At 41.7% G+C, this 27,890-nt stretch overlaps 1 protein-coding gene across 1 annotated transcript; it reads left to right on the top strand.

Moving 5' to 3' along the window:
- On the top strand, positions 1-27,890 carry PPM1F (protein phosphatase, Mg2+/Mn2+ dependent 1F). Its single transcript, XM_044989516.1, has 7 exons — positions 1-216; positions 12,387-12,517; positions 18,452-18,651; positions 19,437-19,625; positions 20,626-20,769; positions 22,688-22,781; positions 24,068-27,890. The coding sequence occupies exons 1-7, from the start codon at positions 41-43 to the stop codon at positions 24,463-24,465; spliced, it is 1,332 nt and encodes a 443-aa protein (XP_044845451.1). The 5' UTR covers positions 1-40; the 3' UTR covers positions 24,466-27,890.

Below are 27,890 nucleotides of genomic sequence, written 5' to 3'. Positions count from 1 at the left end.
AACGTGGCTGCCGCGCCCGCCGGCCCGTACCAACGCGGCCATGGCCTGGCCCGCCGAGGCGGCCCGGGGTGTCCTGGGCTCCCTCCTGCGGGACTTCCCGTCCCCGCTGGGCCCGGAGGATCCCCTGCCCTGGAGCGCGCAGGGCAGCGCCGCCCTCAGCAGGGCCGAGGCGCCGGGCGAGCTGGCGGAGCTGGCCAGGCGCTTCCTGGGCGGCAGGTGAGAGCGGGGGCGGGAGGCTGCACCCGCCTGCCGGGACTGCGCGGGAAGGTGAAGCTGCGCTGGGGCTGGGCCTGTCAGCCGCGGGGAGGCGGGGACGGGACAGTAGAGCTGGGTGGGGGGCTGGCAGGGAGCTGGGCTGGGCCGGCCTGTCAGCTGGAACTTGGGGGGGGGACAGTAGAGTTGGCGGGGGCTGGCAGGGGGCTGTGCCTGTCCGCTGGAGCTGGGGGGAGAGAGAGTAGAGCGGGAGGGGGGCTGTGCCTGTCACCTGGCGCTGGGGGGGGGGGCTGTGCCTGTCACCTGGCGCTGGGGGGGGGCTGTGCCTGTCACCTGGCGCTGGGGGGGGGCTGTGCCTGTCACCTGGCGCTGGGGGGGGGGCTGTGCCTGTCACCTGGCGCTGGGGGGAGAGATAGTAGAGCGGGAGGGGCTGGCAGTGGGCTGTGCCTGTCAGCTGCGAGGGGAGACAGTACAGCTGGGGGGGCTGGCTGGGGGCTGTGCCTGTCAGCGGGGGGTACAGTAGAGCTGGGGAGGCTGTGCCTGTTAGCTGTGGCTTGGAGGGTAGTAAAGCAGGAGGTATAGGGAGGGGTTGTGCCTGTCGGCTGGGAGGGACAAGAGGGGGCTGTGCCCATTAGCTGGGCCGGGGGGGGGGGCACGGTAGAGCTGGGGAGGCTGTGCCTGCCAACCAGGAGGCGGCTGGGGGGACAAGGATGCCTGTGCCCGTTAGCCGGGGATGAGAGGGGGCTGTGCCCACTGTGCGGAAGGGGGAAGAAAGGAGAGTGTTGTGCCAACTGGGGATGGGGGCTGTTAGTGGGGGGGGTGTTAAGTAATGTGGGTGTATGATTGGGTGGGTTGGTGCAGGGGAGTGAGGGGCTGTACCATGTCTCTTTTCTTATGCCCATGGGTTGGGGCACATGCTCTGTTTTCGGGAAGTACCGAGTAACTGGTTGTCTGCCCTATGCGGTGCTGAAAGCTGAGCCATCTGTATTGCGCTGATACTTCCAACTTTACATGGTAGGGTTGGGAGACCTTATGTCCAGAGTGCCTATGCGGGCTTGACAACACTCCTTAAAGTCATCTGGGGCATGAACCAGAATGGCAGGCACCCCATGGTAAGCAATGAAACTGGTACAAGGTGGCAAAGGTGTGCAGAGCTCCATTGGTGTAACTGCAGAGAGTGAAGCTCCATGCATGCAAACTGGAGTAATGGCGAGTCTAGGATAGGAAAACTTTGCTATCACCTGTTGAGTTGCACTGGTGTTCACCACACTGGGAGCTTTAGGTGGACTGGCATGTGTGATTAGACTTGCTCTGAGCCAGGTTACATGATATAATACACCAGCATCCTATTTGCACTAGGATTCCTAGTGTTGCTAATGTCTGTGGAACTTAACAGATGTGCGGTATGGTAGGAAATCTTCAGAATACATCCCTAACCTTGACATCCCTTGGTATTGTTGTTGTGCTATCTACTGCTTGAATTGGACTAAGTTTAAAGAGATGCTGTCTTGAAATCTAATTAGTATTTAAAAAATAAACAAATGTAAACACAAGGTTTTTTAATACACATGCTCCTCCGACCCCTGCAAACTTGTGATTTTACAGTCACATTTTCTTTTTAAAATGTTTCTTTCTTTTTGCTTTGTGACAGATGCACATAAATGGGGGAAACTAAAAGTCCCAATCCTCCAACTGGATTTATGTGGGTGAACCCAGGATTTTAGAGTGGGTCTTGGTGGGTGCTGTGTTCCACCCATGTGTAGATCCAGTTGCAGGATCAAGGCTTAAATGATTGACTCAGCATGGAACACAGCTCACTATGCACTAAGGGCTGTCAAATGCACAAAATAAACTGAAAAAACACAGTTTTTCAGATTTACCCAAGCTCACTGCAATTGAAGTATGATACTTGTAACTAGAATAGATACAAATATTTAGACAAAGTTGACATTATCATTTTCAGCTTCCAAGATTGAAATTCTTAACAGCTTGCCATTACAAACTTATGCTGCTTTGATGATCCTACATCACAATTTCAAGGGAAATATTTTTTTCTCCTTGATCCCAATTGGTGAAGGCTCCTTCTCATAGACTCATAGATTTTAAGGTTTGAAGGGCCTATCATGATCATCCAGTCTGACTACTTGCACATTGCAGGACACAGAACCTTGCCACTCACTCATGTAGTAGGGCCCATAACCTCTGGCTTTGTTGTTGCTTTATAATTTAATCAGTAAATGATGATTCTCTACCCAGCCAGAACAACCGCATTATCTTACTGATGTAACCCTTTGACCTCTGGTTCTCTTCCGTCACATTGTCTGTCTTCCTGTTTGTTACATTTTGTCTCTGGTAAGTACTTCAGAGTAGGGACCATATTTTATATGTTCTGCAAAGCACCTACCAAAGTCCGTGCTTTATAAAAGGTAATAATTACAGGGGACTTGCAGAAGAATACTGTGGATTTATGTAGATCTTCATGGGGTCTTCTAAATAAAAATATGGCTTTGTGCAGTCAAAGCAGCTAGGGATTAATGAAGTGAAGAATGAGAGAAAATTAAGATTGCTTCCATTTAGGTACACACACCTCCCTAACATGTGTAAACTGTGTATCCAACTTTCTGGTGTATGTGTGGTGGGATGACATTGTATAGAGTTTTCAAAAGCATCCAGGTAATTTAGGAGTACCAGTCCCATTGACTTTCTTAGCCACTTGTGCTCCCAAGTCATCTAGGTGACTTTGAAATTCACATCTATTTGTTCAATGACATAGAGACTAAAACTCAAGAGTTCCTGGCCCCACTACAGTGCTCTGACCTCTAGATCACATTTGTCTCTTTGACAAATGCAATGATTTTATTTTCAGCACTTGAGTGCATAAAAAGCATAGCTTTGAAAAGATGTAAGTTTTCTCTGCAAAAGTCAAACATTTTAACATAATCCTTTAAGTGTTTTTAAAAAAATGCAACGAATATATTCCTCTAATATCAGTGGCCTAAAACCTGCGATTGTCAGGCTATTATGGCTGGTGTATTAGATTAATACTCTAGAGCTTTCCAACATTAGAAGTGCAAATTAAGTTTCTGATTAAGGTCAGAAGTGAAAAGTAGTGTATTGATCTCAAGACAGTCCCCATTTATGAACTTGTAACGGAGTTGTCTTTGATCAGAGCACTGTTTAATGAAAGTGTTGTATTTTAAGATGGGTCTGAAATAAATGGTGTGCTCTGTGATTTCTAAACTGTTCGGAGATTAGAGTGTTTCTGAATGTGCACTTTATGGATCCCACCAATGCACGGTGGTGCATGTCTTAAACACCCAGCCAACTAATCGCCAAGTGAACCAAGATGATGTTCCCAAAAGGAACTCTGTGCAGGAAAAAGGAGTTCTCTGTGTTTTGGTCACCTGAAAAAGAACTAACTTTTAGGAATTGGGGCTTCTGCTAGTTACAGCTGCAAATTCAGTACTGTTCTTGTGTGAATCAGTGAAAGTGGAGAGTCCATGCTGCTTTTGCAGTGCTTTCATCCTGCCTATCACTCATGCTGTTTACTCAGAAAGGAGCTTGTTCTGCCAGTAGCAGAATTCTTCACATACCTGCTCTCCAGCCAGTTGTGATTTACACAGCCTATGTCTGAGAGTTCCTTGAGTCCCAAAACCTCATTCTAATATTCCCCCCCCCCCACTCCGAGTTATTTATTCTTGGTCTACTGCTAGAAAAATTGAGAGAGAGAGATAGACAAGGCAGCTGTGTAACCAAGCAGAGTAGATAAAAATGGCATAGGGACCCACAACACACTTCTTCCTTGTGGGACACTCTGAAAAATCAGAAATAACTCTTTAATAAGGACACAGTCATTTCATATTATCCCCTTCCTTTCCATAGAAGGCAGAAAAGTGAAGCATGGAGTCTCATGCAGCATTGCTTAGGCACAGTACAGATAAGTCTAAAATGCCAGATACTGGGGTCCCACTACAAAAAAAGGTTTTGCCATTCAGTTTGTGCTCTTGGAGCTGATGCAACTCTGGAACCAGAGGTGAAAAACATAACTCATTCCCAAAAGGGCTGCCATGTGGTGGTGGTGGTCATCCAAATATTTGCATACAAGGGCAGAGAAATGATTTTGGGAAAGACAGAAGTTTGTGGACACAGGGCTCTACCAGAGGAAGACTGGTATTCTGGTAGCACGCAGCCTCATTTTTCATAAACTAAACACTCTAGACTGATGGTTTCATACAGTCTCTCTCACTCTTCCTCCCCACCATATTGAGGCTTTGCACGATAAATCATAATATAGTTTTAAAGGATAAAGAATCACAATAAGATTTGCAAACTAAAACCCAGAAGAACAAATGGAGAAGACAAGGAAATGGCATGGAAGGAGAAAGAAAAGAAAGGGCTCTAAAGGCCATAATTTAAAAGAGAGAAAAAGTTATTAGATGCATTATGGTTTTTGTTTAAAAATGGTGAAGGCTGTCTATAGTCAAGGATGGGAGCAGATTATGAAACTTAAGATCATCACAGCATAGATCCAGTCACCTGTTGCGGTAAGATCATTGTCAGTACAGACACTTATCAGGAATGGGCTCTAATATAGCCAGACCTACCACTGTTAGACTTTAAGAAAACAGCAGGGTCAATTTAAAGCTTGGTGGTGGTTCTTTTCTTCTAGTTTGAGATAGAATTGTATGAGAAGGTTTTGTGTAGTGTGAAATTTTGGCAGTACAATATTCAACTTCTGTGGTGAAGAAGGGCCTTCTAGGTGATCAGATTGCAGTTTGGAATGAAGCTCTGCCTGTGATTATTTTAATAATCTCTGCTCTGTCAATTACTTCATTTCCATCATAGCCAGCATTGGTATGCAGGTCAACTCTCGATGAGTCCGAGGTCTTGTCCACATGGCACTGGCAAAACACACCAGAAGGGTGAGATCTATAAAGTGCTCTAATGTTCTGCACTCTAACTGCCCTGTGTAAACTCTGCTAGTGCATTCTAAAATATCTAGATTGTATTAACATAGGAGTACATTAATATAAACTAGGTATACTTAGAGTGCACCAGCTGCATCTGCACACAACTGCAGAGCACTTTACAGATCACACCCTTCTGGTGTGCTTTGCTGCACCACATAGACAAGCCCAGAATTCATGGACTGGCAGCATCCTTGTTTCTTGAAATTGCGTCCAGTGTTGCTGTTTGTCAGTCTAATGCAAGGAAAAACACTTGTTGCCTCTGGAGGGAGCCCTGTTCTGACATCCACCAGTAGGAGAAGGGTTGCTGTGGCAGGGCTTTTGAGAGAAATGAGTGGAAAACTAAATGGGATTCTGCAAAGGACTCTGAGGACCACTGGTTTTGCAATTTATGGTGAAGAAGCAGCTAGCTAGCTCAAGCCCAATCTAACTCTTGCTCTCAATACTCTCTGTTGTCTTTATAGATGGCACTGGGAAGAATGGTTTTTTTTTTTTATAGCTCTGTTATTATGCACAGCACTTTACAGTCACGGTCAAATACTTTCCTTGTCTGAGAGATTGTGCAGTCTGAGGCATTGATCCTGTAAAGACTTGCACATGGGCTTAAATCGCACTACTCACAGTGTATAAAGTTAAGTCAACAGGATTGTTTGCATTCTGCCAAGTTAAACACATTCCTAAGCATTTGCAGCATGAGGGCTTGTGAGAGCTTAAATAATACTCATATATTTTTTGTGGAATTTTTATTTGAAATATATCTCCAGGTAAAAGTCACCTTCCATGAAGACTTACAGAAAATGGGTCAATGTGTAAGGTATCCAGAAATGCTTTCCAGTAGCTTTAATTAATCTGAAATTTTATTAATTTACCCACACTGGAAAATAAAGTGAAATGTGTCCCCTCCTAATGTAGAAATGTTCCAGATTCCCTTTTCAAAGGAGCTGAAATTTATTAGAAGATGGTGGCTACTTGGTTGCATACAATATAAAACACAAGCAGGTTTCCTGTTTGAAGAGACTCTACTACAATAATTGTTGTGAGACTCCTCCTAACTTCCTGTTTTGACTCTCTCCCCTACTGCCAGTGCCTTTCTGACTTTTTTTTTTAATCTTTTGTTTGCAAGTACACATTCACTATCCTGTTAATGGTTTTCAATAAATGTCAAATATTTCCATTCTCAATAAGTGTTTGTCCTCTCTCTTTTTCCTTCAGTTAATGTTAATTTTCTGGTTTCAGAAAAACACTTCTTAAAAGGAAAATCTAAATTATTTTAATTTTGCCTTGAGATTAATTGTGACGCTGATTCCACTACATCGCAGTAACGCTCTGATCCAGCATTCCCGTTTTTCAAAGGGCGCGTAATGTGCTTTTTATCTATTATTTCACCTTTTTCCCATTGCATCCCAATTTATTTTCCCTGACAGGGAGCCAAGTGTTACTCAGAGATATGCAGATTGTGTTCTGTGGGAAGTATCTGAGAGGAAAAAGGGTGCAATAGTGCTGCCATACCTCTGCTACAGAGTACAGTTGCATTGGGAGAGAGAATAACTGGAAGTGCCTGGAATTATCTCAGAACTGGAAATAAGTCTTAGAGTGGGGGAGGAAGGAAAACTGTGCCTGCCTCTGGCTCAGAGCTTAACTTTGCTTTATGTTAGCAAAGTCTTGACCATTACTTTAGTTCAGGCCTTAGGCCTCATACCAGGCCTTATACCAAGGGTTTATATCTCAGGGCCTCCTCTTACTACAGCCTCCTCTTCTAAATCAGCTCCTGTTTCTCCATACAATCTCTCTCCCATGAGAAGAGAGTCAGATTGTAACTGTCCATTGCTCCCTTCCTCAGTTAATCAGAAAAACCTGAGAGAGCGCCAATCACAACATGTCATTCGTGTTGTTCTAGCCCAGGGGTAGGCAGCCTATGGCAAAGAGAAAGTGTAACATAGCACAGCATAAGGTGGCACGCGAGCTGATTTTCAGTGGCACTCACACTGCTCGGGTCCTGACCACCGGTCTGTGGGCCTCTACATTTTAATTTAATTTTAAACGAAGCTTCTTAAACATTTTAAAAACCTTATTTACTTTACATACAATAGTTTAGTTATATATTATAGACTTACAGAAAGAGACCTTCTAAAATCATTAAAACGTATTACTGTCATGCAAAACCTTAAATTAGAGTGAATAAATGAAGACTCGGCACACCACTTCTGAAAGGTTGCCGACCCCTGTTTTAGCCAGTCCTTCAGCCACCCACTGGCTAGGCTGTCAGTGGCACTGGACACTCGATCGACATAGTGTGCCACAGCCCAGAACCCCTGAGTGATTCACCAGCTTCCACCTCCCAAATAGCTGGGATTACAGGCACACACCACTGTGCCCGGTATAGTAGATAGTGCTGCTAGTAAAACACTATAAAATATAGCTCAGAACTACTAGGTTCATTTCAGGTTTAAAAAGGATACTGGAAAGCTATTTTTCCACAGCTCGCTTGGCAGTGTCCTGCTCTTCTTCCTGAAAATGCTAAGGAATCTTCAGTGAATTTCCTTTTGGGGGCTGAGTGGTAATTGGCAAGAATGGAAGGATGTGATGTGATGTGATGGTTTGTAATTCTTTCCTTCGCTCAGAGGGCAGAATCTACCAGGAATGTTGCACACGTCCTGCGATTAGAGGTCTCAGTGAGACTTGTGCATTACAGCATTTCCTGTGCTTTAAAGTTCTGTCTAGGGTCCAGCCCATACTGAGCCAAGGCTTTTGAAGGTAGAACCCTGCCGAGCCTGGAACCAAAGTATTGAACACTATTCTAATGTCAGCTAGAAACCTGGTTAGCTTTCAAATTCCATTCACAAGGCACCATAGGTAAGTCTGGAAAAGATCCTTAACTGTGGCTCTTAATGGCCATTAAAATATACTGTGATTTTTCTTCCTGTTACACCCATTTCCTTTCCTCCTGTTTTCCTCATAATATTTTCTGTTTCCATCTCTGAAGATAGGACTTATATTGACACTTAATCATGGTACAAACACTTGCACCATTTCTAGGCTAAGAAAAAAGGTGTGATGCTAGAATATCTTAGGTAACATGTTCTAACTAGTAGCTTGTCTACATTAGATGTTTCAAACATATCTGGCTGAATGAAAGCTCAAATGGGAGTATAGGCTTTAACTTGACCAGCCTAGCACAGGTTAATGTATATGCTACTTTGTCTACACTAGACTTTTCAAACATGTTAGCACCTTTACATCATAGGCCTTGTCTACACTACTGCCTAAGTCAATATAAGTTATGTCGCTCAGAGGTGTGTGCATCCCCCAGCAACATAACTTACATCAACTTAGCATGGTGTAGACACTTCTTTATGTCAGCAGGAGATGCTCTCTTGGTCACGTAGCTTTCACCTCTCGTTTACATGGAGTAATTACGTTGACGGGAGAGCATTCTCCTGTCGATGTAATGCATCTTCACCAGACATGCTGCCGATTTAGTGCTGTAGTGAAGACAAGCCCTTAGCCTAGACAAGGCTGAAAGCCTGACTTCCTCATGCTGTGCATTGTTCTGCAATGCAGAGACTAGCTGTGCAGCTGACAGTTGCTGAAGCATTCTTGTGCTCATGTATTTAATTCTCCTTCCTCCCTCCTTCCCCCCCAAAGATGCAGTAGCTCAAAATGGGGGAAATAGAACATTTGTTGCATTTCTATGTAGGTTGACTGCGTTTCTCGTTTGCAAGGTGGTCTTGAAACTTCGAGTTGTCCATTGTGTCAGCCTAGTCATGCTAGCATATTCCTAGTAAGCAGATGTGGTTTGCTTTTGTCTGTTTGGATTGGATAGGAAAACACAGACCTTTTCAGGCTTAACCATGCACTAAAAGAAATGGCAAAGTAGCTTATGGTTTTCCAGTGCTTTGAAATGAAAGGAGGACTGCAAATACACTTCTTTGTGGTTTTGGAGTACTGAAGTCACTCTCAAACTAAAGTAAGACATCCCTGCTGCAGAACATTGCATAAAACAAGCTTCTGTATTAGCAGCCAGCTGACTTGCATGAAGATTTCTGTTTGCTGTAGCAGGAGGCACATGTGGCCATGAATACTTGACAAAGTCTGTCTTTCTTTCAGCAAGGATTTTTGAAATACAGTAAAAGCTGTTTTCTCTGGCATGTTGGGTGACTGGGGGGTGCTGGTAAGTGAAAAATGCCAGTTAAATAAAAGGAAGGAAGTTTGGGTGCAGGAGGGGGCTCGGGGTGCCGGATCCAGGGGGGCGCTCACCTCAGGCAGTTCCCCACAAGTAGCAACCTGTCCCGGCTGCTCCTAGACAGAGGTGTGGCATGCAGTTCTGCACACAGCCCCACCCTGAGCGCTGGCTCTGCATCTCCCACAGGCCAAGAACCACAGTCAATGGGAGCTGCAGGGGTGGCTGTCTGCTGTGCAGAGCTGTCTGCTGTGCCTCCACCTAGGAGCAGCCGGGACAGGTGGCCGCTTGTGGGGAGCCCCCTGAGGTGAGCACCCCCAGATATGGGACCTTGCACCCCCTTCCACACCCCAAACCTCCTGCGCCTCAATCCCTTGCTGGCCCTGCGCCAACTGGACTATAAACCGCACTTTCAATGAAGATGAGAAATGCTGGTTTATAGACATTTCCGGTTGGTGAAGTGCTGGATAAAATAGCTTTTACTGTACATTTGAGCTCTTAACACCACTAGGAACCATAAATGTTCTTTTAAGATTTGAAAATGGGTTTGAATCTTTATAGAGCATTTGTTATGTTAAAGCCAGACAATTTATGCAGGCCTTCCCAAACTCTTTCCAGGAAACCCTGCTCCCACCCAAACCAGTCCTTGACCTGATCAAGATGGCTTACTGTTTTACTTCTTTGGATGCAGTGTTAATATCCTGTGTATATCCAGAGACTCTCAGAGCCATGTTTGAAGTCCTGTGTTCATGAACTTCTTCGTTCCCAGTATTCTTGTTTCTATTTCACTGCCTCTCCTCCCAGAGATCCTCACCAGTGAATTCTTGATGCCTGCTACACAGATATATTACATATGAATGGATTATTTTTGCAGTCTGTAGCCTGATTTAGAGTGTACTGATAATATTAATTTGGATAATATGGGAATTTAATTTTATTTGATTTTAATAATAATTATTATTATCATCAATATTAATTAGTATGAATTGTAGGCGTGCCAGTATGTTTGATCAGAAGATAAAAGTTCTTGTCCTGAATCAGGCTCCACAGAATTTATAAAGGACCCTCGGGGGTATGACAGGAAGCTCACAGTGAGACAGGTATTGCCTTAAAGACTTTTTATTAAAATTAATAATAGTAAGTAAATGGTAAAATACTCAGAGTTACAAAGTTACAATTGCATTACTGCTATTCAAAAGATACCTACCGTATGATATAGTATTATATTCAACAAAGCTTTGGTTAATATACTCACACCCTTCCTTGATAACCTGGTGGTAAGAGACACAGGCACAGCCTTGTGGTTCAGGTTTCTCAATTGTTGAGTGAGGGATGCAGTGCTTAGAAAATGCTAAGAGCTATCAAAGCTGACTAGGGTTTACTTGACTAACTTAAACTTAAATCAAAACCTAATAAACAAACTAAGAATAAAACTTAAGGAAACCAAGCTTAGCCTAGTTCCTTAAGAAACTTAAAGTAGCAGTCATCGTAGATAGAATAGATAGAGTGGAGGAAGTAAGTGAGACTAGAGTAAAGTGAGAACTGGAGTCCTCTATTGAGGTGGGTCACCTCTTTTATAGGGCAAAGTGCTGGAAATCCTTCCTCCTATGCCCAAATTTCATTCCTCACCCACAAAATGTTATGGTATGCTTACCTCATAGGCTAATATCTATGTGCGTATTGATGACAGGTATGTACGCACATCAGTCTCTTGTGGTGTACTTGTTAAGTCTGTGGGTACAACATTGAAAACCCCCCTATTCCATTCTCCATTGGTCTAGATAAAAGGTCATAGACATAGGCATGGGTACTCATCTATTTAGATAACAAGCTTTAGGTCAACTTTGCTTTCTGAGTAAAAGGTCTTAATATAGATATGCTAACTTTGCTTTAGCTTAACATACAAGATATGGCCTGTAGGCCTCTTGCATTACAGCCAAACTTACTTTAAGTATTTGGTTTATTGTAATAGATTTATATTAGACTATAAGAAAAGATATCTATGTATGTGTGTATATATACATACAAGTAAGCAGGTTGATCCTGTAGGCTACAAGTCACACAACTTTAAAGTTGGAACAGGCTTGCCTTGAATCTGCAAATTCATTATTTAAAGCCTTATCACAATCCTCTTGTGTGTATCATATAAAACTCTGTGAATGTACTATATCTGTTCAAATCCTAATCCACAGTGGACAGAATGGACACTTTTTTCAGTTCCACGCTGCACTGGTTTTGTGGATCCTCAGCTCAGGAGAACCTGGGGACTATAATGCTAGAGGCAAAACATTCCAACCTCTCTCTGACCTATGCTGTGCTAAGATGTTACACGTTCTCTTTGCACAAAAATTCAGTCACCTTTCCCTTCACCCATCCAAAGTGTATTGGAGCGCTGGATGCTATGTGTTTAGTGATGTGTGCACATACCATATACTGTGATTTTAATATGCTTTGTAATAACAATGGATAATTATCCACATTTCAAGGAAGAAATTAGCAAAAACCCACCAAAAGAAATGAGTATTGGGGGTGGGAAGGTGAATAACTCCTATTATATCTGTTTAAAAATAAATAAATAAATAAGACATGGTACACAGTGAGAGAAGCAAAGTGCCTGAGCTCAGTCCTAACAAGGCTCTGTAAGTAACAGTTCCCATCACAGAATGCAAGAGCACAAGATGTAGTCTGTGATTGAAAGAGTAAAAATGAGGCAGCAGTTCGAAATCACACTTCATGCACCTCCTGCCCCTGCGTTCTCAAGGGAACTGCTTCTCTTTGAGTCTAAACTGAGTTTAGAGACTTATAAAAGTCTTTGTATACTACAAATACTGGTAATAGTAAAGTGTTACACTTATTTTCAGTGGTCTCTGGAGACTATTAGAGTTACATCCCTGACCAGGAGTCACAATTATTGGTAGCTGCTGGAGCTTTCTAACTTTTTGAGCCATGTGGTTGCCAACTTCAGGAAGGCCATGGTTCAGTTTAAATTTAATACAATATATTTCTTTTTTTTTTCTTCACATCAGGGATGCACCGCCTCTTCTTGCAGCATCTTTGATCCACGCTGCAATTGACGAGGTGCTACAGACTGATCTTTCTGTTTTTAAGAAGCAGAGTGTGGAAGAGGAGGAAGAGGGAGACCAGGGGAAGTTCACCTGTAAGTATAATATCCCTCTGTGGATTTCCACAGGGTGTCTGCTGGAACACTTGTAGTTTGAAATACTTCCTGGAATACCTGATGGGATATTTTGGCAAGCCAATAGGGAGCAGAGCTTTCATCACGCTACAGAATGTGAGATGAAGGATGGTTTTGTGGTCAAGAGGCAAGCATGGAGTCTGGAGACTTGGACCAAGACTTTCAAAACATTAGTGATTTGTGGTGCCCAATAAAGGGATGTGATTTTCAGAAAATGCCAAGCTACCTACTTCCTGAAAATCAGAGTTGAGTCACATTGGAAGGAGTAACTGCGCTCTAGCTCTGTTGCTAAATGAAGAGACTTCTGTGAAGAGTTGATTCAGTCTTTCTTGAGTTGTTTGTTTCTTTACATGAGTAACCTTTTCAGTGATTAGCTAATGGTAGTCCATTAATGTGCCTTTTCAGTCCACACTGGAATCAGTGGGGTCTCTACTATGCAGCTACATTAAATATCATAAGTGCAACCCATTTAAATCTTTGAGCATCTCTGCCCACATTCAGGGTCAAGATGACAGCACCTATGGTCAAAATTCCAGGCCCTTACATTTGGTGAAACAACTACCTGAAGGGGGGGTTCCAAAGAAGATGGAGTTAGGCTGTCCTCAGTTGTGACAGATGACAGAGCAAGGAGCAGTGGTCTCAAGTTGCAGTGTGGGAGGTGTAGGTTGGATATTAGGAAAAACTGTTTCACTAGGAGAGTGGTGAAGCACTGGAATGGGTTACCTAGGGAGGTGGTGGAATCTCCATCCTTAGAGGTTTTTAAGGCCCGGTTTGACAAAGCCCTGGCTGGAATGATTTAGTTGGGGTTGGTCCTGCTTTGAGAGGGTGTTGGTCTTGATGACCTCCTCAGGTCTCTTCCAACCCTAATCTTCTATGATTCTATAAGATCATCAGTACTGTAAGGACCACGTGATGACTGGTGGAGAACTGTTCTTGGACCTTCTACCTGGTGCCTCCATTTCCTCACAACCAGCTGACATTGGGGTAGGGAACAGACAGTTGCGCACTGTTTGAGCACTGTGTAACAACCAGTTCCATCTCATTTATTCAGTAGAATTTTTAACTTTAAGCCTTACCAAACCTCCTTTCACCATTTGATTTGGAGCTAGAGTGAGGGTCGGATGCTGCAGGAATCAGAAGGTAGAAATGGAAATAATCTCTTGGGTAATCTAGTCCATCCCAGACAATGAAACGTTATTTCCTGTTACACATGTTCTCCAATCTGTTTTTAAAAGCCCTAAGGATGGGGCTTCCACTTCTTACCTTGCAAGACTAATCCACTGGCCATCAGGTTCCATTGTCCAGAAATCTTTTCTGATATTCAGCTTAAATTTTCTTTCTTAATTTCATCCCGTAACTCTTGGCTGTATCCTTTACAGCACCCTAAATATTTTCTCTCCCTCCTTGATGTGTACAGCCTTCATGTGTTTGTAGACTATTATCACTCCCCCTCTTTATATGCAAAGAGCTGGTTTCAATCAAATTGGCCAAGACTTAAATAACGAGTGCTAGCTCTCCTCCTCCAGAGCATAGAAAAATTATGTGGTGGTAGACTTTAATAGAAACTGTGGGAAGGGAAGTGCAGGAAATATAAACAAAATTGTTTTTAAACACAGTCTTCTCAAGACATTTAGCAGGTTTTTAGTCCCACAGATTCAGGAAACATTTTTCATTCATAGGCCAACACAGTTTGCTTTTTCAGAATTGAGCTGATAGTAAATTGGCTCCATCTCCTGGGATACTTGAAAACTGCAGGCCTTTATGTAAAGCTGAGCTACTTAGAATTGTGATCATCTCTCAATAGCTGCAAGCATTTCTTTATGAAACTGGCTTGTTCATTCCCACAGTATCCTAGATGACACTGTAGATGCCTCATAAGCCTTTCGTAAATTTTCAATCTCATAGGCCTCGCTTCTGCCATTCTTACTCACTTGAGTAATACCTTTCTGTGAGAGCAGTCCCATTGATTTAAATAGAACTACTTAGAATACTCAATGTGAGTAAGGATGGCAAAATAGCCCATGATGGACAAAGCACTAGTAATCATAAGTATTCACTCACTGCTGCTGTTTTTTGATTTATTGGATTTAATCCTGTGCTAACAGAAAGTTGCCTAGAGGGGGTACACAGTGGTGTTAACTGCCCATGCTTCCTGGTTTTGGGGGGGAGGAGGGCAGAGTTGACTGCTACAGCTCCCAAAGTAGGTAGAACCAGTTAGTAAGAGATGGGATCAGCACTCTTCCCAGGCAGCCTCTGCCAGCGGGGTTCCTATAGAGCCTGGCTGGAATTTAAAGCTGCCTTCACCAGTTAGAATCCTCAGGGCAGTATGGTCATGGATACTACTGATTACCACCCTCTAGGATAATCTACTTTCCAAAGCAACTGTTACACAGGGTTAAGGAGATGCAGTTTGTGCCCTAGGTACTCAAGGTGAAAGTGTGGCTCAATATTTGTATCCCCTGAATTGGATTCTAGATGTGGGTTTCTTTCTTTTGGGGATATGGTGTGTGGAGGTTAGAGTTCTGTAGCCAATGTGATTTCACTAGTGTAGTGCATGTCACTGAGTGAGAACCAGAGATCTATGTCACTGTGGCCCTATGTAGACTAGAAAAGCAAGCTTAAATGTTTTAAATACGGGTCATTCTTATGGCACTAAAAGAAATTCCAAAAACAGAAAGGCAAACCAACAAAACCTGTCTTTTTGAAGATGACCTTGCAAAAATTGTGTTAGTCTGAGCAGTGTGGTGTAAGGTAGGAGATGGAGGCACAAGTCCACTCAATTTAGACTTAATCAGTTTTTGCCTTTTATTTATAAATTTTCAGACATGATTTATTTATAGTTTCTGATCATATATTTGACAGATAATAAGTAGATGAGATGGAACAGCTGGGGGCCCAAGTTACTGAGTTCCGGGGTTCTGGGTTGCTCTTAGACACTTCATGATGGTCTTCTAAGTGTCTGGTCCAGCATTCTCCTACTTGGTCCCTGGTTTGCTTGTTTTTTGTTTTGTTTTTTAATACCTTTCCACATGACCTATTCATTACCTTTCTTCCAGTCAACATTGAGCATTGAGTCTTGTGTAACCTGCGCAATACGCGTGTGCAAGCTTCAATTAACATAACTTTTGCTGTCTTCGCTATTTTTGTCATGTCTCCTTGTCACTGTACTACTGTTTTTCCTCAACAGAGGGATTTTTTTTAGCATTATATTTTATCTTCCTCTTCTATATGCCCTTCAGCACAATACATTCCGTGAACAAATCACCTTTGTGCTGTCAGCTATGAGTATTATTTAAGTAAGCCTACATGAGAGAGAAATTGGCAAGACAACTCACGTCAAGCAAAAGCCAAGCTATAGCCTTAATATAAGTATTAGCCTGGCCTGTCTGAGCTTGTTGACTACACATAATTTAATGTTAATAGTTTGATTAATGAAATGTAACCCTTATTTTTACCATTCAGCAATTCTTCAAGTTTAAATATCATAATTCAATAAATGTATATCATCCTACGTTATTTATTAATATAACTTCTACTTTTTATTTAAGTAGAAAAGTTATGAAAAACATATCCTTAGTGTTGTCATATTATCTTTCCAAACATTGGTTTCCAAGTAACTTTTTACTTAAAATTTAGCTTGTAAATCATTTAAAAAAAACTGTCAGCTAACCATGGCATGGAGTTCACAAACTGCTTGAAACTTACCTAAAGAATAAAAACAAGAATGGAAAAATATAAAGCAAAACCAGAACAAAAATCACAGAAAAAAGAGAAATGAGAGAAGATACAAAGGGACAGAAAAAATAGGAGTTGTGGAAAGAATATGGACAGAAAGCAAAAAGGAAGCAAGCAACTATGCTAGAGTATGAGGGGATTGGGCGGGGAGCGGGGAATATAGCATGTGAAACTGTCCAGCTAAGCACGTATCTGAACTATGTATATGTGTTTTTTATTATGGTTTCCCTTGCCCTACTTTTCAATTGCTTATTAAACCCACTTGTCTTAACTGTAAGGTAGGAGCCCTCTTTTACTCTGTTTATACAGTGCCTAGCTCAATGGGGCCTCACTGATTCCCATATTTACTATTATAATACAAATGATAAATAACTTTGTTGATTTGCTAGGATATATTTTAATCTTTTTAAAAAGAGAAATTTTTGTCTTGAGATGAGACTTGCCATAATGGACCAGAATACCATTGATCTTTCATGAAAATAGACTTCAAACTAATTTTAAAAACATGGGTTAGTGACACTATCACCGTACTGTTTAAATGCCTGGTTAAGGAAACATGCCTCACAGGCATTATGATGTGTAATGGTATGCATATTTAGCCTATATTAACCAGAATAAATTGATCTTCTCAATTTAAAAATACCTGCATATGCAGTGAGTGCATTTCTCAGAATTAAATATCTTGCCTATTTAAAATTTCTAAAAATAAGTAAATCAAAAGTGATTATATCACAGACCGACCACTTGCCAAAATTTGGTGCATTTTCATTCTCAGGGTGCAAGAAAGTATCTGAAACTGGACATCCAGTACCATGGATGAGAAAACGTGCTTGAGAAACTGGAGTTAATGCTGAGACATTCTTAGTGCTAGCAAGAGTTGTTGTTATAATATAGAAATTGAGAAGGTAGTTTACCCAGTAAAGAATTTCAGTGCTGTAAAGTAGGAAGATCTGTAATAGTTAATTGCTTTAGCTGTATAGATGCTCTACTCACCCTTTAAGCAAGTTGATTTAGCATTGGGTGATAGTCTTTACTTGGACAGCAAACTTAAAATTGCAGCCTACTTGAGAGACCCTGCATTGCTAAGATAGAAATTATCACAAATATTACAGTTTACTGCTCACCAAACTGAATGCTGGGATTAATGAAATTTGAGATGAGTCCAGGAAAGGATTTGAGTGTCTGGCTAGTACTTTTCATGTTGCTCTCTATGGGTGTTGTGATTCTGCTCTGTAATGGCAAAGCAGTAATGTGGCAGAGATGGTCCTCTGTCCCTCATGCTTTTAACATCTGATAGTTCACTCTCTGTGTGAAAATGATTGAAGACAACAGTTTAAACACTTCTGCAGTCTGATTATGCTAGGCTACTGCCTAGTTGATCCCTCGAGTGATGCATTCTGTGTGTATCCATTGTTTTCAGTGACTATAATTCAACTGCACATAACTCAGGTCTAACCCAGACTAATATTTGTGACCTGTGTCAAGACAACAGCAGCCCTGTGCACAGTCTTAGAGTTTTCTGATCTGCATCTAATTTTCTTTATAAACAGATACACTTCCACTAGTATGCACAATACATTGCACTCACAATTCCCAGTACTGGATCTGTTATGTCTAATCTACTAAACTGACTTTGATCCTCGTTGTGACCTTAAGCGGTCTATTGCCCTGGAGAACTGTCAGACATTTGATAGCATGATGAACTTCAGAGGTAATAACTATTTAATAAACTGGGTGACTGAAGGATCTTCTTGTCCATAATACTGTACTGTTGGGTCAGAACTTTTTGCCTGTGATTCTCAGGAGGGGCTTGACTCAGAAGTGTATGGGCCACACATAATAATATATACTTGTTGTTTCTTTTTTCATAGTGTCCCAATGGAGTGACTTTCGGAGGGAGTGTTCTGTGTACCCATAGGCACTCGTATGTCTAAAACCAGTGAATTAAAGGGAGGGATAGAACTTTGGCTCCAAGTCAGAGGCTAGTACAGGCAGAATATGTTGAGAGAATGCATGTAGTCCTAGGGAAGGAAACTTGTAGGAAAAGACAAGTGAGGGGGTAAGTAGGAGAGAGGATATTGGGCTTGAATATCATCATTTGTTTTCCTCCTCCTTTTCCCAAACATACAACTAAGTCACCTACTGTTTCTCTGCCATCAGTGCTGGATGGAGGCTCTTTGCAGCGCTGTTTCTTTAATAAGCTGCGAGACATCTGCTGTGAATGGCAGAAGCAACTGCCATCCCTGAAGTCACTGAAGCGCTTCCTGCTTATTTCCAGCCATGCCATCCGCAACGTCCGCCGGAAAATGGAGGACAGACATGTTTCTCTCCCAGAATTCAATCAGCTCTTCGGCTTGTCGGTAAGTCTCTGGGGCCAGGAGAGGTCAGTTCTAGCATTCAGACACCCCTTGAAACACACTCATGTCCTAGTATCACAAAGTGAGAACTTTTGGGAGGTGCCACTAAGGATTTACTGACAGCAGTCCTTTTTATCAGGTCTGTACTGGAGCAGAGACCTACTGGATCTGTGTATTTGGGCTAGCTATATAGCAGTTTTTTGTGACATTGATATGCTCCCACCACAAGGGGGAGAGAGGGAAAATAACTCACTTTGGGAGTGGGGACTGTTGCTATATTTTGTGAGAGAATTGATGATGTAAAGTTAAAAAATAGCATTTTGGTTGAGGATTCAGGGATGCTTACTAAAGATATAATGGAACCACACAACCTTCCAATCTGCCTTTTCAATTCCTATTCCTTTTCAAGAATCTGGTCAGTGATCAACAAGGAGCAAAGAAAAATAACACATACCCCCATGAGATGCATATTCTATCTATTTTATACATTGGTAAACTGATGCAAATTACCTGAGGTTGCACACAATTAGTGGGAAAGCTCAGAGTAAAATACAGGCATCCTAATTCCTACTCTCGAAGTCAGTTTGCTAGATCATGCCACCTTCTTTCCTTTGCCGGGGAGGATCATGGTATTTGTGGCTCTGAGTGTATTTGCGTAGTATTGTGTTCATGTACACGCTTGTGCTCTCTCATACATATGTGCACACATTCTTTCACTGAAATGCTTGCATAAAATCTGGCAATTGACTTTTATTTATGAACTCTTCGTATCTCCCTCCTGCCAAAAGGATGATGTTGATCGAGCATACTTTGCTGTATTTGATGGCCATGGTGGAGTGGATGCTGCCAATTATGCAGCAACTCATTTGCACATAAATGTTGCATTACACAAGGAGATTCTTAAGAACCCAACTGAGGCCTTGAAAGGCTCTTTCCAGCAAACGGATGAAATGTTCCTTTTCAAAGCTGAAAGAGAGGTGAGTGTGCAGAGTGAGGTTGCCAAGCCTCCAGGACTGTCCTGGAGTCTCCAGCAATTTAAAGATTGTCATGTGATGAAACCTCCAGGAATACATGCAATCAAAATTGGCAACCTTAATGTAGAGCCAGATTCCATTGTAGTTAAGCAGTTGGGGAATGCTTGGGTGACAGTAAAAAGGAATGGTGTTATGCAGAGAATTTTGATCTCATACAGTTAGACTTTGAATTCATTCTGATTTGTTTGCCAAGTATCCTACGTGGAAAATATTTCATTGGTCAAATTAAATTCTCCCTTCTCATAAGAACCAGTGCCTGCAAGATCAGGGAGATGGAAACTTTGAAGTGAAAGAGCACTAAGTCCTCAGGATCCTTAATCCCAGGGAATTATACAGGCAACAAAGAGTTGCTTCCCTGAGGGGGGGGGGGGGAAAGCCCCAATATTTTTCACTGCCGCTAGGAAGGCAGAGATAGGGTGGCTACATCTGTTTGTATGGGGAAGAAAAGTCACGTTCAGTACTGAAAAGGTTCTTGCTGCTGAAGTTAAAATCAAACGGATTCCTCTACTTTTCAGAAAAACCCAAATAACTGTGGGGCCAGTTCCCCCTCTGCCCATGGCAGCTGAGATCTGCAGTGTGACCATATTTCCCAAAGAGAAAACGGGACACCCCCAGCCTCTCTCCTGAGGCGTCTCCCTCCCCACTCAAGGCTGTCCCCCATCACTGGAACCCTGATGAGGGCCCCCTCAGGAGTCTGTCACCTGTCTTTTGAACCTTGCAAGGGGCTGCCTGTTGCTGGAACCCTGCCACAGCCCTGCTGGCTGCCAGCTCCAGAGTCCCGCAGCCCCTGGGGCTGAAGCAGAGAATGTCACGGAGGTCTCCGGAAGTCACGGATTCTGTGACTTCTATGACCTCCGTGACATAAACATAGCCTTAACCCTAATTTACAGTGTTATGATGTTAAACTGCAGTTTAATTTGCACTGCTCTGTTTCTCTTTGTAGAAGCTGCGGAGTGGTACAACAGGTGTATCTGCCTTAATTGTAGGGAACAGGTTACACATAGCCTGGGTTGGAGACTCCCAGGTAATGTTGGTGCAGCAGGGAAAAGCTGTGACCCTGATGGAACCTCACAAACCTGAAAGAGAAGTAAGCTTGTTTTCTTTGGCTCTCTCCTCTGATGGCTGTAATTAATTTACTTTTAGCTCACTTAATCTCTTTAAATGAAGACCTGGCCAACTACCAGCTGACACTGAACTGCTCTCTTTTGTAAACAGGTTATAAAAAAGGTCTCTAAGTAGCCTTGGAACTATTTGGAATCTCTAGATTCCATGGAGTGTGGCACATATGCAAGTCTATAATTAGAATGACAAACTGAGCTGATGTATTGGTGGCTGATCTCATCCTTGCAATGGATGAGGATAGAGTCCGTTAGCAATTGTTAAGTGGTCATGAGTTACAGCTATTAAATGTAAAGTCTCTAGCAGGACTAGATAGAGCTACTTCTCAGTGATTTCATCCCTTTTAAGTTGGACGGTTATGGAGCATAGTTACGATGTGTCAGTCTTGCCTTTCTCCTGTCTAGTTGTGTGTTCTCAATGCATGTTTTTCCAAATGAAAAAAGGATTGTGCTGAAGAACAGACTTGATCTGTCCTCTCAGTTGGGAATGCCTTTAAAAAAAATGAAAACAACCTTGTGAAAACTGTAGTACACCTCTACCCTGATATAACGCAGTCCTCGGGAGCCAAAAAATCTCACCACCTTATAGATGAGACCGTGTTATATCGGGTTTGGTCTTGCCAGTATGCCGTGCCGGACTGGACCAGCTTCCCTGGCGGTGATTCAAAGGGCCCAGTGCTCCAGCCACTGTGGGGAGCCCTGGTCCCTTTAAATCACTGCCAGAGCTCCAACAGCAGGGCTCAGGTGGGGATTTAAAGGGACTGGGGCTCCCCACAGCAGCCAGAGCCCCAGGCCCTTTAAATCACCACCCGAGCCCGGCTGCCAGAGCCCTGGTGGGGATTTAAAGGGCCCAGTGCTCCAGCTGCTGTGGGGAACCCTGGGCCCTTTAAATCACCGCCGGCGCTCTGGCAGCAGGGCTCAGGCAGGGATTTAAAGAGCCTGGGGCTCCACACAAATTTGGATATAACGCAGTAAAGCAGCGGGGCTCGAGTGTTGCTTTAAAGGGCCTGGGGCTCCCCGCTGCTTTACCGCGTTATATCCGAATTCATGTTGTATCAGGTCGCATTCTATCGGGGTAGAGGTGTACTATGGAATTTTGCATACATAGCAACCATGAAAAATCTACAACTGCAAGCCTTTTATTAACAAAATAACTTTTTTTTTAAAGTTACCATTGAGTTAGTTAATTAATGTTTTAATTTCAGACCTGGCTTACATAATAGCATCATTCAAAAAGCAATAATAGTCTAATATCATAACTGGCTTAATTAATCTTACATTTCTTTTTATTAAAATAGGTCAAATATAACTAAACTGATTTATGTACAAACTGAAAAGGCAGTAGCAAGTTTTTAGGGGTGGCATTGTATGAACCTTCTCCTTATAGTATGAACAATATAAATTTGTAGGGCTTGAGGAATACGGATTATATTAATGAAAATGAAATTTGCCTCTAAATGCACGTTTTATATGTACATCTGAAAACCTTAGCTTTACAATTATCCTTTTCTTCCTACTTCCATTCACAATCTTAAACATTTGCACGGTGATGGGGATATTGCCAGTTTGTTCCTATAGAAATGACTTAGGGATTCTTCCCTTTTGTTTCACGAACAAGCAATGATGCAGTCATAGGGAAGATGGCTTGTCTTGTTCATGTACACTCAACTGAATGTTGCAATAAGGCTGTCTCTTTTAATAAGCACATTTTTCTCTGAACACTCTTGATTCCCATTTATTTAAAAATATAAAGCTGTTTGCATCCTACTATAAGTATATGAGTTGAAGGGATTTAAGATTTTTCTCTGCAACACTGGCTAGCAGTGAATTTAGTGAGATATGGGATATGCTCTTAGTATAAAGAGTTGATGTGCTTCTTTCTTCTAGGATGAGAGAATGCGTATAGAAGCCCTAGGTGGCTGTGTGACCTACATGGACTGCTGGCGGGTCAATGGAACCCTTGCTGTTTCCAGGGCTATTGGTAAGTAAGGCCATCTAAGTTAGTCAAAATTGAATTATCCTTAAATACATAATCTAAAAAATCCTGGGGCTGAATAAGCAGACAACCATTCATTAATAAAGAGATTATAGTGTTTGCCCAGCTTGGGCCAAAGAGTAAATTGCTTCTATTATTGTAATTGCTTGAATAATGGAGTATTAAATTGTTTGGTCAGCACAACCCTTATCAGTTTTTGAAGGAAAAAATAAAACTAGTTCAATTCCTTCTTTGAAACATTTATAATAACGTATCATGTTGCAAATGAAAGCCCAACAAGCTTGCAGAGTATATTGTACATGACACCAGAGCAAATATTGGCTTCTGATCTGATAGATATCTGAATATCTCTATATAAGGAGGGTGAGTTAACATCTTATTAGATCAACTTCTGTTAAATAAAGAGACAAGCTTTTGACCTTAGAGTATTTTTTATTTTAGTATCTACAAGTTGTTCTCTTCACTATGTTTCAAAAGTCAAATTGTTGTCATCCTTCAAACTGCAAATAGCTAACATAAACATTAGCAGTGGACCACTAGCATTTAAATGCTAATATTCCCAAATGCCATGGAAAGAACTTTCTTGGATGCTTGCCACTTAAAGTAAAATGAGAAAAGACCCTAGGCAACCGCAGTAAGTGAAGAATTGTAATGGCTGAACTGAAGAATCTTATCATGCATTTATACAGTATCTTTTTTTTTTTTTTTTAATTGAGAAAGTGGTAAGCTTGTATCACTGGTGTTGAAATGAATGTGTACAGGTAGAACTGTTGAATTAAGTATTTGGGCACTATACTGCATGCAATGGGATGTTCTTATTCCTGTCATGTCATCGCTAATGAAAATAAGCTTCCTCCCCGGTGTTCCAAGGGTTTCACAAGATGCACACTTCTCAAAAAAAAAAAAAAAAAAAAAAAGCCCAAAGCATCCCAGCATTTCCTGAGGGAGGAAAATCTGAGGTTTTCCTTGGTGAGCTCCTCATACCATCCTGTTCTATAGGAGAGTTATAATGAGCCATGGTACCATCCCCAAAACACCACAGATGCCCTTAAATCCATATGAATCCCAGGGGATCATTAGGAGTTGAAGGCCTTCTCAGCTGGCTCTGTAGCCCGCAACCATCTCCTTCCTTCATGGGGCATTGAGAGAGCTGTGCATGGATCTCTGGGATATGATCTGGGCCTAAAAGAAACCATTGCAACTCTGGGGAATCATAGAAAGGAGGAGGCAATGGCTCATAAAGTAATCAGATTTGTATCTTCTCTTGTTAGGTGATATATATCAGAAGCCCTATATCTCTGGAAATGCAGATGGTAATTCATTTGAGCTGACAGGTTCTGAAGATTACTTGCTCCTGGCCTGCGATGGATTCTTTGATGCCATCAGACCATATGACGTGGTGGATCTGGTCCTAGATCACTTAAAGCAAAACAAAGGAGATGGTCTCAAGGCAGCAGAGAGACTGGTGGCTGCAGCAAAGGAAAATGGATCCAGTGACAACATCACTGTCTTGGTGGTCTTCTTAAGGGACCCCCGAGACATCTTGGCAGACTGCTTGAGAGACCCTAAAAGCCTGAGAGCTGATGAAGGTGCAGAGGATTCACCCTTTAACTTTTTCAGCTCTGAGATGAACAATCAGAGCGACAGCCACATAACGACAAAATCTTAACTCTCATATGTTACACAAAAGAAATTTTCTTTCCATTGAAGAAGCATCTAGTAGGATGGGTAAAATGTCAGGTATAAGGTGACCAAAATTCCACGAAGGAAAATGTTAGAGCTCATCTTACTATATTCATTGTCCCCTCTTCCCCTGAAACAGCTGAGCAGGCTGGAAGACTTGTGCAGCTACTTCTTCCCTGGATATAGTTTTAAAGTGTTTGCCAGGTTGCCAGTTCATGTCCCTCTGTCCTGGAGGTGGTAAGGAATGTATAAGCTAATGGAGGAGAATACTTATTTGTATTATGCTTATTTGGGTTCCGCTTTAATTTTAAAATAGTGCTTAAAAAAGGAAGCTAATATGCAGATAGTTAATTGTAATGTTATCTATTTAGGGTGAGAGTGTGTGTGTGGGGGAAAGCCATCATCAAAGAAAAGCTTGTTACTGCACACTATCTCTATAAACAGGTTCAGTATTCTAGAGGATCAGGTGTCCAGGAGTGGGATCTTGTGCTCTTCGTTATATACCCTCAGAGACCTCTCAACTTCATCATTTCGTACCAAAGACAAAATTGTGAAAGAGGGTGATGTAATATAAACCTCATCCTTTTAAAGAGCCATTTGACTTTTTGTATTTATGGGGAAAATAGCATGGAACACTTAAGGAGGGAAACTAGGAATATCCCAAACAGAAGCAGCAATTTGTACTTAATTACTTTCTGGCATGGTCTGGTAATTATTTTAATTGCCTGATATGGAAAGACTAACTTTAGAGTAAGGGTGAGTTATTTCTGTGACACAAACACACTTTATTAGCTCTTTGGTAACCTGAAAAGAGAGGACACTTGCTGACTGTGTTTGAAAGGGTCCATGGAAATTGTGTATATATGCTCTGCCAATTCAATAGGCCCTGTACTTGCCACATCCTTTTTTTATGGTTTGCTATAAACAAAGTGAAGTATTTTATTTTTCTCTTTTCATAAAGTTTTTTGAGTATTTACTGAATGTTATGGTTGTGGGAACTTTTTTTGCAGTTACTGTATTTTGTTGTGGTTTTTTTATTTAAATAATTAAGATTTTTAAAATGTACACTTTTGTTTGGCTTTAAAAACTGGCCACCTTCAAGTGCCTTAAATGTTTCAGAAAAGGATGGGAAAGGTTAGTTTTCTATCAAATTCAGGTGACCATGTTCTAGTTATGTTTTTAAAATTTGATTTATTTAATTAATATACATATTTTAATGCACTTACAGCTCTTTCATTTTTTTGTGAGTGACTGAGCGGGAACTGTGTTCCAAGAACATTTTGTTTTTCGGTGTTGCCAAACTTTGTGTTGATTGTGAGGCTCCTGATATTTGGTGTTTTCTTAAAGGTCCCAGGTAGCTGGCCTCAGGTTATTTACCTGAGAATCTTCGATTTCATTTTAAAAAAAATTTCTAACCCTCAGTTTTGTAGATGAAAACAAACCCTATGTGCTCCAATACCATTGTGTACATGTTCAATAAAAAGAACCCCAAGTGTTTGTTTAAAACAAAAAAAAAATGTTGGGCTTGCCTCATGATTGCTGGATGTTTGGCAATACTGCATTTATGATATATATTTAATACAGTAACTTTCTGAGGAGGTGAGAAGTTGAGATTATATTAGAGAACCATGTGACTGGTATATAACATGCCTGGGTGCAAGCACGCAGAAAGTGTGCATATATCATTGCATTGCTTAGCAGGTAGTAGACCCATGGCAGTCACGATCAGTGCTGCTGGAGCCTCTAGTCTGATTCTGTCACTGTTCCCATCACCAGGACACTTTCTGTAGGAGCAGGATCTGAGAGCTGTATTGCAAATTTATTGTATAACTTTTGTATCTGAACAGGAAAAGCAACCCATCAGGTGATGGGTTGTAACATCACTTTTGACTTTGGCACACTGTTGTCATACAGCAATCCTGTTGGTTAAAATGCCCTGAATATTTTAAATCAGAAATGTTTTAAGGGGAGTAAACTTCTATGGAAAATTGAGATTTGTCTTAGCTTGATCAGATAGCAGCCTTAAAATAATGAGGTGGGGCGAGGAGGCAGAGCAGCACTGATTGTGCTCATGCTAGGATAAGCTGTCAGCTAACATAAGATAATTCAGTTATCCAAGTGATTTCTTTGTCAGGTTACCCCCAAAAAATTGTACAATTCAACATGGTAGCTCCATGAGTAGGGGGTGGGGGAATATTCCACCACCTAGTAACTCTGACAATGGCTCTGTTACTATATTTTGGAAAGGCAGTAACCTCTCCATAGTTAAGGTTGTAACCATTTTTCTGTTATAAAGAGAAATTTTGCTACCCTTCTAAAATGCTTGGGAGAAGCTTTCTCTTACTGCAAGTGAGCTAGGTATGTTGGTAGGTCAGAGGGAATTTTTTGTGCCAAATCTGGCTGTTCAGTTTTGGAGACTTCCCTGATTATATGAATAATTCAGTGAATCTTTGTCATATCCTACCTCTAGAATGATGCAACCTAGAAACTTTGGCTTAGATTTGTTTGCAGGGGTTTTGGTGACCACTAGTGCATTTTGGCATCTTGAAGAGACCAGTCCCCATATTCAGAAATAGAACATTCTGTGTGTGTCTTATGGACCTGTCAGTTTCACTGTTACTTTTGTCAAAACCAGGATAGCTTATAGAGGTGGTGTAAGATTTGGAAGATTCATAAAGTTGCTATTTTGTTTCAGAACTCGGACAGCATTTCAAAGATATGGAGGGAAGCAGGCAGACTTTAAAAGCCAAGCCCTTTGTCCTGCCTTTCTGTTATAATCTTCTGCACGGTAACTGCCAAAATTAAATAAATCCACCTGAAACTTCTGACAGAGGCTCCTTGCCAGGAGAGGATATCTTAGCCAACTATCAAGTGACTAAGACATGATATTTTTCAAATATGAGAGCTAAAATGAGACTTCACCTTAAAGCAGAAACTAACGAATGGTTTAGACTAGAAGAATCCATAGTTAGTGGGAAATATGGATACTTTGATTTGTAGTTATTTGCTATGGATATTTTTTTTAATCTTCATGGACTAATGGAGAATTGCTGGGTGAAATCCTGACTCTACTGAAACCAATGACAAAACTCTGATTGATTTCAGTGGGGCTAGAATGTTCTATTGAATGACCCTCTATTCTTCACAGAGGATCATACAGGCTTTCAAAGGTCAGCAGCTCCTACAGATCTAAGCAGAACCAGTCAGGTTAAAAAGTCAGCAGATGTTATGTACGTAGACAAGTATATTATGACTATCACTGTTGTCATCAAAGTGCAACCTGCTGTACACAGTACTTGCAAATGCGAATGGCTAGCCAACTACAAAAGCAGTTTCTCCTCCCTTGGTGTTCACACCTCAACTGCTAGAAGAGGGCCTCATCCTCCCTAATTGAACTAACCTAGTTATCTC

This window comes from Mauremys mutica, chromosome 16 (genome assembly GCF_020497125.1).
Source record: "Mauremys mutica isolate MM-2020 ecotype Southern chromosome 16, ASM2049712v1, whole genome shotgun sequence".
NCBI lineage: Eukaryota > Metazoa > Chordata > Testudines > Geoemydidae > Mauremys > Mauremys mutica.
The sequence above is the reverse complement of the archived record's forward strand: the minus strand, read 5'-3'. Positions and strand labels throughout refer to the sequence as shown.